The sequence below is a fragment of the Psittacula echo genome (genome assembly GCF_963264785.1).
Source record: "Psittacula echo genome assembly, chromosome: 2".
In the NCBI taxonomy this organism is placed as follows: domain Eukaryota; kingdom Metazoa; phylum Chordata; class Aves; order Psittaciformes; family Psittacidae; genus Psittacula; species Psittacula echo.
In genome coordinates, this window is record NC_137737.1 from 71,407,340 (window position 1) to 71,419,690 (window position 12,351).

Sequence of the window (12,351 nt, forward strand, 5' to 3'; positions counted from 1 at the left end):
GTTTAAATATGCACTTTTTTACCGAAGAGCTGGTTTTGGTATAGAACATCTTAGCACTATTACCCTTTCTCCGCTGAAAAAAACCCTGATATCCAAACTAATGCCACAAAAAAGAATGTAAAATTCACATAAAATTAGCTTCACATTGCAACACAAACATCATTCACAGATTGCCTGCTCTGAGAAACAGTCATTGCAGGCCACTGTCAACAGGGGGGAGTTACCCTTCCAAAATAGCTACTGCCTCACAAAACACCTTTCCTGTACTAGTAATGCCAGTCAGTGTCTTTACACAAAGTCCTCCTCAAATTCTGGGAATGTGCAGGCAACGTGTAAAATGTTGGTCTTCCAACTGTCTAGCCTTGGTAATCCCTGTCTACACAAAACACAAACAATGTACTTAAAAGCAAGTTGCCAAATTCCAGAAATACGGCATTATACTTATTTTGTCATAGCACAATTAAAATAACATTGAAATACAGAAGCATATTTCACTTTCAAATTTGACTGGAAGTGCAGGTGAGAGCTCCTTTCTTCCTACATGTTTTTCTTTGTATCTAGCATTATTACTGCATATCTCTACTGCATCTGAAGAATTTATGCCGAAAATTCCTTGCCAAGAGTCCATCTGTTTCTAGAAATAGTCACATATTTTGAAAATCTTTTGAATTCAGGATCTTCTTTAAAAATAGATAATTTCCTTTTTTTTTTTTTTTTTTTTCCTTGATACTGGCAATCAAGTCATCTGTTGGCAATGTCCAGTATTGCTTGCAAATTCAAAACAGCTTTTTTGGTTAACTTGAATATATTTGAAACCATATCTTTAAAAAAGATGTTTGCATATTAAAAGTCTTTTGTGATAGTTTTTGATAGCTTTTTAAATACTTTAGCACTGTAAAGTCCAATTAGTGCAACTCAGCACAGGATTTAGTCTTCTCTCTCTATATATATCTAGCTACTCAAAAATTAAACTAAATTAATTTATATTATTACCATTACAGTGATGCTACAGAACAGAATTGAATGTCTAAAACAAATGCACAAATTCAGATGTAATCTAAAGCACTGAAGATTTTGTAAAGGCTTTCCTGGAAACTGTGTCCAAACCGCTGTACTTTGTCATATAGTTCATGAGCCTGCATCTTCCATACCTTGCTACTTGAATAACACAAAGGTTCTGCTTCTTCCTTGCTATTTTTATTATTACTCATCAGTGACCAAGATATATACCACTGACAAATTTAGACTTTGATTTTAAGGCTATGCTTTTCATTATATTGAGTGACTATTGATTAGAGAAGATGGCTCTGTTACTGTAAAGAACATGGCTGATCCCTCCCTTTTCCAGAAAGAAGCAACATTATGAATTAAACTGGTGAATGGATCTGCCTAAAATAAGTACATCAGAAATGTTTTGGTTTTCAACTGGTTTACTGTGTAATCATACCTTTATGTGACGGAAGTGGGACAGAGATGGGGGAGTAAATGGAGATTCACTCCACTTACTTTTTACTCAAAAAAACAAGCAAGCAAACAAACAAACAAAAAAAAAAGTGGAGATTTACCAGCAGTGGTGAGTTTTTCTGGAATAATGAGAATGTGGAATTATGGCGAAAACTGCTACAGTTCCATAGCAGCATGGTTTATATGGGTTTGCAATGAACACAAAAGAAATTTAATCCAGAGTCCCTCAACCTGACAAAAAATCAGGGATGAGGAAGTTACCTGAATGAATGCTTTATTTTTGGAGGTTACTTTAAAGACTGAATGCTGAGTTTATATGCATGAAATGAATTATATCAGTATTAAAGATAAGTAATTGCATAATCAAGAATTCTTTAAAGACTAATTAATTATGCTTTATAGAATACTGGAAAGTGTATGAATTAAAACCTTCCAATTTCTAGATTGCATACGTTTCTTTCACTCCTTGTTTTTGAAATTGCCAATTACATGTGGATGATATCACAGTTTTGAAAATGCAAAAGCTTTTCTACCCAAAGTCTTTAAGTTTATAGCACAATGTCATTTTAACTTACAATCTCACATTCAGACATAATTATTCAAGGGCCATACTGGAACCTTCACTCAAAGTGCTCTGTTTCAAAAACAACCGACCAACCCCAAAACCAATGCATGACTACTTCCAAACCAGAAAAGCATTCAAGTCAAGCTTTTTTGTTTGTTTTTCTTCTTTTAAAAATCCAGCTATTCAGATGACAATTTCTGAATTGCATTATTCTTCTTGACACTTCCAGAACTCTGTGACACCTCACTGGAGTGAGGAGAAAGGAAAGTGAAACAGACTCCTCTTTAATCCCAAATGATAAAGTTACTGATGAATGTGAAATTTCATTTCAGTTTCCACTATACACAGAGAAGTGTCACTTTCAAAAAGAAATCTGGGGAAAACGGTTTATTTCTTCTAAAGAATTTTATATGCATCTCTCTCTATGTTCCTTAGAGACACCCTGCTAGTAGCACCACAACTTGTAACAGGATGCTTTTTTTCCTACCTACCTATCACAAGATATGAAAGAGATACTTTTGCAGACCAACTACCGCTACAGCACACATTTATTTTGCCTTTTTTTTTTTTTCCTGCTTAATATTATGAGAGCAACAGCTCTTTTGCTGTGTGTAATGTGTGTACTGGAAGCAGTGTAAGTTTTTTTCTGCCATTAGCCTTAATTTGCCTGTTTCATTCTGCTTCCTTACATCCCAAAACACTGCCGCGTAAGTTCTGCTAGTTCTAATACCTTCACAGCTTTCCAAGTGCCAGTATCCTGTCTAGACCAAGGCATCCAGTTTGCAGTCTACATCACCATTTCTCCTACAAAAAAAAAAAAAACCAACAGATTCACCAGTGTTTCCTTTTCCCTCAGAGGATTTTTCCAAGGCAGCATATGTTTACAGTGAAATGCTTACTACTGCTGTTTTAGATGTGTCAGTTTGGATAAGGGGGTATTTGGATATCATGATGGATAGATTATTCACATTGTCAGATTGCTGTACTACTATCTGGATTGAGCAACCGTGAAGGGTTGCTAGATCAAAGGTATTTTGAAGAATTTGATATGTGTATTTAAGTAAAAAGGAAAGGAAACTGAGCATTCAAAGTACTGTCACAAATTAGGGAAGGTGTTCCAACAAAGTGGAGTAAGTTCTTACTTGAAAAAGATATCAAGTCTTTAACAAAAATCCTATTAAAAGTTGCAACCAAATTTAGATAAATTCAGTGTGACAGATAAAATTAAGAGAAATAGGATGGAAGCTACTAACCACAGTAGTATGTTTTGCAGTAATATTTGTCACTTTAATAATGTTAATTGATAATATTTTTAACTGTTACCAATTACTGGGGGAGAGGATTTACTTGTCCTACACAGCAAGTACTACAAATTGCTGTTATTCTTATCAAAGAGCTTGGAGCCAGCTTTGATGAACCAGAGTGGTAATACCCAGAATTAAAGAGAAATCCTTCAAGATTTTCCTAAACTAACAGCTGAAATTGAGGTTCTGCTGACTGTATTTAAAATTTAAGTGTCTATGGGTAGGGGTGGACAGGTAAGACAAATAACTTTAGAGTTCAGCTTCCTAGAACAGATGGCACTCTGAGGGGCTTCATTTTTGAACTCCTGCTATTTGCAAGGGTTGGTAAGTTGAGTTACACTACGTGTAAAACAGAACCCTCTGCTGAACCAGGCTTTAGATCTCAAAGGCTCTAGACAGGTCTTTCTAAAGACCAGTGTCTGCCTGAGTTTGCTTTTGTCTTACCCTTTTCCCAACAGCTCACATCACCTCCCCTCAGAAACACATCTAAAGCATCATCTTTTTTTTTTTTCTTTACTTCCCAGCGCCATTGGGCTCTTCTTGCTTAAACAGCTCATCACAAGTATGAAAATGTTCTGCTTTGTGGATCAGACTTTTTTCCAGCCTGGAAAATCCCAGAACACAATTAAATTAATGAACTTTTTGCAGTTTGCTTGAATTTCTCAAATACTAAATAGTATAAACCTGAATACTATCCACATCACATGTGCAGTTGTCTCTCCATCTTTCTTTCAGAACAGGTGATCTCAAGTAACAAGAGCTATCAGAAGACTGTAACTGTTCCCAAAGAAGCTAAAACTAAATAGACTGACTCTTCAGTCTGGGGAAGAGATGAACAAGGTTAAGACGTATATAAAATGATGAATGAGAAAATGTACAGGAAATATTTCCTGTACTTCCCATAACAACAACAACAAAAAGCAGAGGATATCTAGTGGGAAAAAAAGAATTAAACATAAAACCAAGTTGCAGAACATACTGCTACAACACATAGTGGAGAGACTAGACAGATTTATGATAGGTCCATTACAGGTTGCTAAATACTGAATGCAAACTGTAGCTCAGGAAGTTCTTAAATTAGTTTCCCTGTAACAAGAAGGGTATGCCAAAGGAAGAGTCACTCTGTGCTGTCCTATTCTTTTTTATCCATTCACTACTGTCATTTCAAGACAGGACACTACTTAGGTGGATATTCAGGCTAGTCCAGTAGAGCATTTCTTATATCAAAAGCCATTCAGTATACTTTTTTAAGAAGTAGAAAGATGGCAACTGATACTTCATTGACAACAGGATAAAGAAGCTTTATGAAGCCAAGGCTATCTGCAGATCAAGTACTTGAACTGGAGTAGTAGCTGCTATGTTCACTGCTATGACACTTTAAAGTTAGGGTTACAGAGGCATTTTGGAAAGTATAGGCTAAATAAAGATAACTACTTATTAAATTTAAATGTTGTCAGGAATTTATCAAATAAAGTCTTCTCTTATCAGTAAGGCAGTTTTCATTAAATCAACCTTTCCATTGAATTTCAGTTCTCCTGAAAGTTTCTCCAACAAAATCACTTTTTCAATCTTTGTCTGATCTGAGCTGGAACACCTCAATGCACTCTGCTTTAGTGCAATTCAAAACCAATTTAACTTTCTTTCCCTACAAAAGTTGACATGACGGCCTCTCCTCCAGGCTCCTAAAGTTCCCACTCTTTTCAGAGGATGATAAGCCCTTCCTCAGAAGATGATGCAATTCATCACATTATACAGGCATGCCTCCTATCTGCTTGCAGGAAACACAAGACATACATAACTCTTAGCGCATACTGGGATAAATAACTTGCCCAAAGATCCTGGTTCATTTGGGTAAATAATATACTGGGGCTCCTATATGACAGCACCCTGAAGACGACATGCCACAGAGGCAAAATGCAGGTTAAAGTACCAAAATTCAGCTCGACTTCAAGATTCCAAAAAAAAAAAAAAGGCAAGATGAGAATTTCTACTGTCAGTTAATTTCAATTAACTTGCACCAAGAAAAAGCCTCATTGTCCTCTGCTGTTCCCCCCAGACCCAAACAAATACTGTTTGTCAGAATTTCTGTGTGTTGGAAATTCTAAGTTTTAGCTAGGTCTTCACAGAAATACTTTCAGCAAGGACCCCAATGTTTGAAGGTAGATTAGCTTCCAAGAGAGCAAAGCAGAAGACATTTGAAAACGTGTAACACCTTTAGAGCAGAAAGTCACCAGACAGATAAAACCCAGATTTCCCCAGACACCAAAACTTCTATACCTACACAGCCTGCTACAGTCTCCAGATTCAACACCTTCAATAGAATTCAACCATACCCTACAACAAGGTAATATTCAAGCAATCACATAACTAAGATACCAATGCCAGAAATGAGTGGCAATGCAAAAGCTTTGCCTTCTAAATTAAAACAAAACAAACCACACAACCTCACACATATATTTCCATAAGAATACATTAAAAATACCAGCATAATTGAGACAGTATCTAACACAATGACAGGAGGTACTTCTCTTTTGGTATGGGCACTGATGCAATTTAAGCAGTCCCTGTGTTTTGGACCCTCCCCCAGCACAGGGCTTTTTTAGACACACAATGAACCAGTCAGGAAAACAGATCTAGCTTTAAAATATCCCACTAAAGAAAAAAATATTTTCCAGTATCATGCCGCACCATTACTTCGGAAAAACTTTTCCATGCACAGGGGCAGGAAGGAGCAGCCAGGTACAGGAAAATAACTTTTCTGCTTTTTGTGGCACCAGTGCTAACTTATGCTGATATAACATTAACTTTAGCTGTGGTGTGATGGAACAGAATGAAGGTCTACAGATGCTTACAGGTAAGGTCTTATGTTGCGGGTAAATTATAAACTATTACTGAAGCAGGCAGTCATAATTTCACTATTTGTCTTCCCCATCGCCTATATCAATTACAGGGATGTGGCAGTTCCTGAAGAATCAGTTTGATTAATCAATTTAAAGCTAATCATTCTGAGGAATAACTGTGTTATCTTTCCTTTTATTTTTTTTTTTTTCCCCCATCATGTAACAGGCATCAGAAAGGCTTTTTGAATTACTTTGAACCCAAGAACTTTGACAGTAACTACATGATGAAACTGAAATTGAGAAAGTTCTTCAAAAGATAACTGGGTCCAGCTCAGAGACCTTTTTATTGGGTTTGATGGCCTTTGCAGGCAGGAGATACAGTTTCCACTGAAGACGGCTCTTCCCTGGAATTGCAAGATCTCTCCTGCTTGATGTGATTTGACAAACCCAGTGACTGCAAGATATGGCACCACTCGCTGATAATCACAATCATTCTTTTGCAGATACCAAAATCTCGAAAGGCATCTCATAGTGGGTCATGGAACATTCTGTCCCACTGTCACAGTTTATTCTGTCTTACAGCCACTTTTTATCTTCCCTGTCTCCTTTCCTCTCTTCCTTTTCACAATCAAGTACCTTCTAATAACTGAGCCATTTAGATTAAATGAGTAAGTATTAGAATGTTCCTACCCTTTAAGCAAATAAAGCCAAAGCCTTCGAAAGGCCATTTTATCATATCACCTAGCCACTTCTCTGGCTTTCCTATAAGGGAAGTTTCATGACAACAGCTGAAGTATTTCTGCCACAGTCCTATTCTTCCCACTCCCAGAGTGTCTGAGACCCTTCCCTTGGGAACAGCACTGGAGTCCACCTGATCTCAGGGAGGGAATTCAGGAACCTTTCTTCCCACCTGTACCCTCACCTGGTATAAAATTCACCATCTGTCCGGGTTGCCTTGCCAATAGATCAGCTCATCCGCAGCCCTCATACAAATCAGGAAACTGTAGTTTGGGGTGGCTCAAGAGGGAGAACAGACAGAGTCCCATCACAGCTCAGCTTAAGAGCTGCAGTGGAAATGAACCTTGAAGCTGCTCATTTCCATCTCCTATTGTTTGGATACCTGGGTCCAGCCCCCGGTAATTGAAGACCTTTTCAAATGCGGAGTCTCCCGACTCCTGACTCATCCTACACTTTTTGCTGGGTAGTTAACTCTTTACTTGCTTTCTCAAGTAAGCTGAATGAGTTAGGTGGGCTTTTTTGTTTTGGTTGTCAGAAAAAACTTAACAACTGCATACAAAGAATAAGAACTAAACCAAATTGCATCAAATAGAAAGTCAAATTTAAGGAAGAAAATAAAAGAATGTTCCAGGTACTACAAATGGGATAGAACAAAGTCCAGCTAGCTCTTGCTCAACCTGCTTTTTAAATTTATTTTTCTCACTCTATCCTTCTCTTCATCTAGCCAACGATCAAATTTACTTTAACTCAGATTTGTTCCCACCTTCTTTCCTGCTCTTTTTAACTCTCCTGGACGTACATGGAAAATGGAAATTAAGATCAGTTTAGTGGGAGTTGCTTTCTCCAGCTCAGTTCAATAGTCACATCACTCTTTTTCTTTAAGCACATCCGCAGCTTCCAAAGATTCAGAGTCCAGTTTTGTTTTCCTTTATAATTCAGTTTGTTCAGTTGTTCTTTCTGGGGATACCCTTTCCTATTCACCATAGGTGCTTTAACAAGAATGAATAAACTCAAGAGGCAGCAGAATGGATTCTTTGGGAGAAAAAAAAAAAAAAAAAAAAAAAAAAAAAAATTAAAACTAAACAAACTAAGACCATCACAGGTTTTAATCCTGGTTTAAATCAAGGTTTTCTGCTTGCTTGAATCTTACATTTTGACAGCAGATGCATCCTGCATTTTAATAAGAGGCCCATTTTCAGTGGTTGGTATTAAGTCACAATGATAAATACCATATTTTAACCAAAGATGGCAGGTTTTGCAGAACAGGATGCTACATCGCTCACATTTATTAGTGTGATGATAAAGGTGTGAAAAGATTTACCTGATTTTTTATTTTTTTTTTTAATTCAGCCAAGAAATGCACAATTCTTAATCCTAAAAGAATTACGGAAACTCTGACTTTCTGGGGTTTTATTTATAACTTACATGGATTCTTATTTGGATGTAAACTAAAATTTAACTATAGTGCTTGAGCTTACCTTTCCAATTGTTTATTTTAGTATTATTTAATGAAAAATAGGTTATGCACATAAATAATTGATTGTTTTTTGGCTTGGTTGGTGGGGGCTTTTTGTTTTTTATTTAACATGATTCTATTATAAATTGTTTTAAGAAAATAATCAGCAGCAGGGAGCTAAACTTGGTTTCTTGTTTATGCTTCAGGATTTTTGAAGTAAAATATCTTAATTCATATCTGTTCTTTCACTTAGACAGGAATATATGATATTGATTTCTGAAATCCAAAATGTTTTCTTAGCTATTAATAAGTTAACTGAAGTGCTTTAATAAGTTGAAATGAAGAAAGTACCTCTGTGCATTTATGAAAGTTCTACTACTGCTAAGAATGGATCAGGTACTTGAAACTCAAGTTTACTTAAGCTCAGCCCATGACTGATTCAGTGATGTAATTCTCTGGCAGCAAAATACAAAGTGCTTTATACTTTTCCGTAGTTTTCTGTACCTTGGTAGGCTACAGAAAGTTCAGTCGTTAACAGGTGTATTGTATCTTAAGTAAGATTTTCATATGCATTTTAAAAATGCATGTGGCCATATCATCACATATTCAGAATTTTGTATTAGTCTGTATCTTATTTGCTGATCTAGTATAATATTGTCACTTTCATGTTCTGACAACAAGAGATTTAAAAAAATTGTTCAGATCCAGTTTTCTTACAGCTACCCAAGAGTTACTATATCTGTTAAATGCTATTACTTCACTGCCTAAGCCTCTCTCCCCAAAGAAAGAGTAGTTCTAGTAGTAAACACCAGCTAAATTAAACTCAGACCAAATTCTAAATTTAAAAAACAGTTTCAGCCAATTTTTTAGACTAGCAGTGGGTATCTGCTAATGCACAACAGCTGGGGACAGCTATTTAAATCTAGGAAATGAACAGCTCAGTTAGGGAAATATGTTAAGGAACATGAGCAGCCCCAAGTACAGCATATGAGGATTCATTCAGATAACCATTTTCAGATCTGGGAATCAACATACACTCCTTTCACATATCGTGAAGTGTATCCGATACGTGTACACCTCTGTCACTGCATCTGGCCTAAAAATCTGCATACATATATGCTTCAGACTTCAAAAAAACACCAAACAATTTTTTGAATGTATCTTAAAATTGTCCGGAAAAAAAAACCCAACTCAGTCTAAAGGACCGTTTTCCTGTGTATGCATTTTCCACGTAAGTAAAAGTTGCAGGATTGCCTTTGCCTTTTAGAAACCAGAAGTGGCTATTCTACTGCTAGCAAGGCACCAGCAGTTACTTTATCCTGAATTGTTCCAAAAAACTTTTCTTAATGGTGGATCCAGGTATAACGGGCCTAATGACAACAGTATCTGCTTTCATATTTAAAGATTAGTGTAGTAGAATATATACAATTTTAACTACCAAGCTTTACATTTAGTGGTGTGGTTCAATCACGCCAACACAGTTTGTGAGGCATTTTGCTGACTACCAACAATGCTAATGCACCAAAATCAGCAGAAACAAATCTTTCTGTGACACCAGAGGAAATCTAGAAAAACACTCAGCTTGGCACCTGCCAAAAAACCTGAAATCCTGCTGGTAAGTGCGTAGTTCCATAGCTGATACAAAAAAATTTAAAGTACAGTAAGAGAAGGAAGAGGGTAGAGAGGACAAGAGGGTCAACAGAAGGGCACTGTAAAGAGTACACTCTGAAAAAGAGCATTATTTAAAAGACAACTCTGCATCCCTTGCTGTGTTCAGTTCTTAATGTGGAAGAATAGATGGTATTTTTTTTAATAAGAGCTTAAGGAAATAATGTTTGAAAATAAGGATTCAAGCAGAACGAAGAAGGAAACTGTCTATAAAAGAAGCCAAGTAAAAAGAAGGTGAGGATTAGGATCGAACAAAGGTTATAAAGGTTGCACATAGAAACTACTGTACAAAAGCAGTTTCATCAAAAAGACAAGCAGGGGGCTTTTTAGCTCAGTATGCAATAACAAATTTGAAGGTGACTTGGAGTAGAAGGTGGGAGTAAAATGGCCAAAACGGAAAAGCAGGAAAAACATTATGGGTGAAGTGGGCTACAGCACTGCAAGCAGAGCTGTTAAGACAGTTGCCTTGCTGAGGCTCAGCAGCACCGTGGCTTTTGAATCTAGATGATAGCTTCTAGTTAAACTCAGTCAGGACTCACAAAGGATTAAGGATGTGCTTGAGCCCCAGTGACGACTGTGGTCTAGAAGCTATGCTCAGACTACAAGTAATACCCAGATTTCACCAAAGTCTATACAAAACTCAGCTGCTCAAGATTTGTTTAAACTGTATTTACACACTTCAGAAAAACAAAACAAAACAAAAACAAAAACAAAAAAAAACAAAAAAAAAAAAAAAAAAAAAAAAAAAAAAGAAAAGGGCAATTTTGAGATACAGCACTAAACCATCACTTAGTTTTTCTCTCAGGCTAAACAAGAATTATTCCTACAGTGGAACTGGACAGTGTTGAAATAATCATTTTCTTTAAGTATTGCCTTCCAGAAAGGCGTTCTTTTTCTCAAGAGAAGCAGACAGATGTTTTGAAGTATCTTCAGGGTAGTGCATTATATTCTTCTCAAAACCTCCTGTCCCCAGCAACTGGTCTAAGGTCTGAACTTGAGTTCTCAACATGAAAGAATGTTTTTCATTATTTGCCTTGCAGAACAATCCTTACTGTCATTCCCAGCCTAAGAATGTACTGCAGGTGTAAACAGATAGATGGACAAATATATTTCATCAAGCTTTCCCATAATCTGGCACTGACAGAGATTTGGCAACCTTCCAGTAATCTTTAGTGCCTTCTTTATTTTATTATAATGATTATGAAGTCTTTTTGAGCAATATTCCTGCACAGCACTGAGTGCATTTTGAGAACATAGTATTCTTGAGAAGGTTTCTCTGATTCCAAAACACTTCAGAGATTATGAACAAACAAATTCTTAAAGACAAAACAATTACCCGAAGAAAGAAAGTTTTCTTGGGAAGAAAATGGAGGAGTAAGATTCAGAAGCCTTATAAAGCCTTTTGTCAGTGCTGCCAGGACAAAACAATTTTTTATACTACTGTGAAAATAATAGAGCCTTACAAGCAATCTTTTGCCATCTCTCCATGTACATCTGTTACCACTGAGACCTAGATTGTCTTTGAGAGGATGTCTAAACTCAAGGGCAGAATTTAAGGAGGTACTAAATGCTAGCAGTGAAAATGTTATCTACTACTCTGGTTTGCTCTTAAGAAGAGGTTGCTGAACTGTCTCGGACAGCACCACAATTACAACGAATTTAGAAACCAATTTGTTCTTCCTGAAAGCTGAATGGCAGAGTAGAGCTTCTTCAACACCTGGCTTTGTTTTCTACGAATCAGAAAAATATGGGAGGACAACACAAAGACCAGTCACAGCCAGATGTTCATGCTGAGAATTCATCTTACTGAGAATGAACGGGAGCCCTTTAATGGAAGCTTGTGGAAAGTGTTACCCACTGGGTGACCTGCTACCTGGTCATCCTGCTTCCTTCCTTTTAAGAATCTTCTTTAAGAATAAGATAATAAGAAGAAAAGGACCCCTTCTTCTTAAAGTTCCCCTCTCTTTCTTCCCTACCTCTGCAATGGCACTGTTGTTGCACAGATACATACTGTACCCATTTGGAGAACTAATTCTGCTGAGAAGCAGATCAGGATAATATTTATGTTTTGGCTGAATTTCTGGACCTGGTTCACAGTCAGCCATAAAAACAGATGAGCCAGCACAATGGAAGAGAATGCACTGGCGGAAAAAAAAACCAACCAAACAACAACAACAAAAAAACAACCCCTAAAAGCCAATGTCACCTCCTCCCCCCACATCATGCAGAACTCACTTAATACATGTGAAAACTACAGCCTAACACTCAGATGGAGAAACACTAGTTTTATATCAATAAAGTAGAGAAATACAGGGA

General features: G+C 36.8%; 1 protein-coding gene across 2 annotated transcripts in view; it reads right to left on the minus strand.

Moving 5' to 3' along the window:
- The window catches only part of CDYL (chromodomain Y like), a 106,631-nt gene that overhangs the window by 68,866 nt on the left and 25,414 nt on the right, over positions 1-12,351 (minus strand). The window contains exon 2 of one of the 2 annotated variants that reach the window (XM_080610414.1): positions 2,760-2,833. The exons of the other annotated variant lie outside the window; for it this stretch is intronic. Within the exon in view, the coding sequence (XP_080466540.1) occupies positions 2,760-2,804 (45 nt within the window). The 5' untranslated portion in view covers positions 2,805-2,833. The remainder of the gene's footprint in view (positions 1-2,759; positions 2,834-12,351) is intronic. 2 annotated transcript variants of the gene reach the window in all.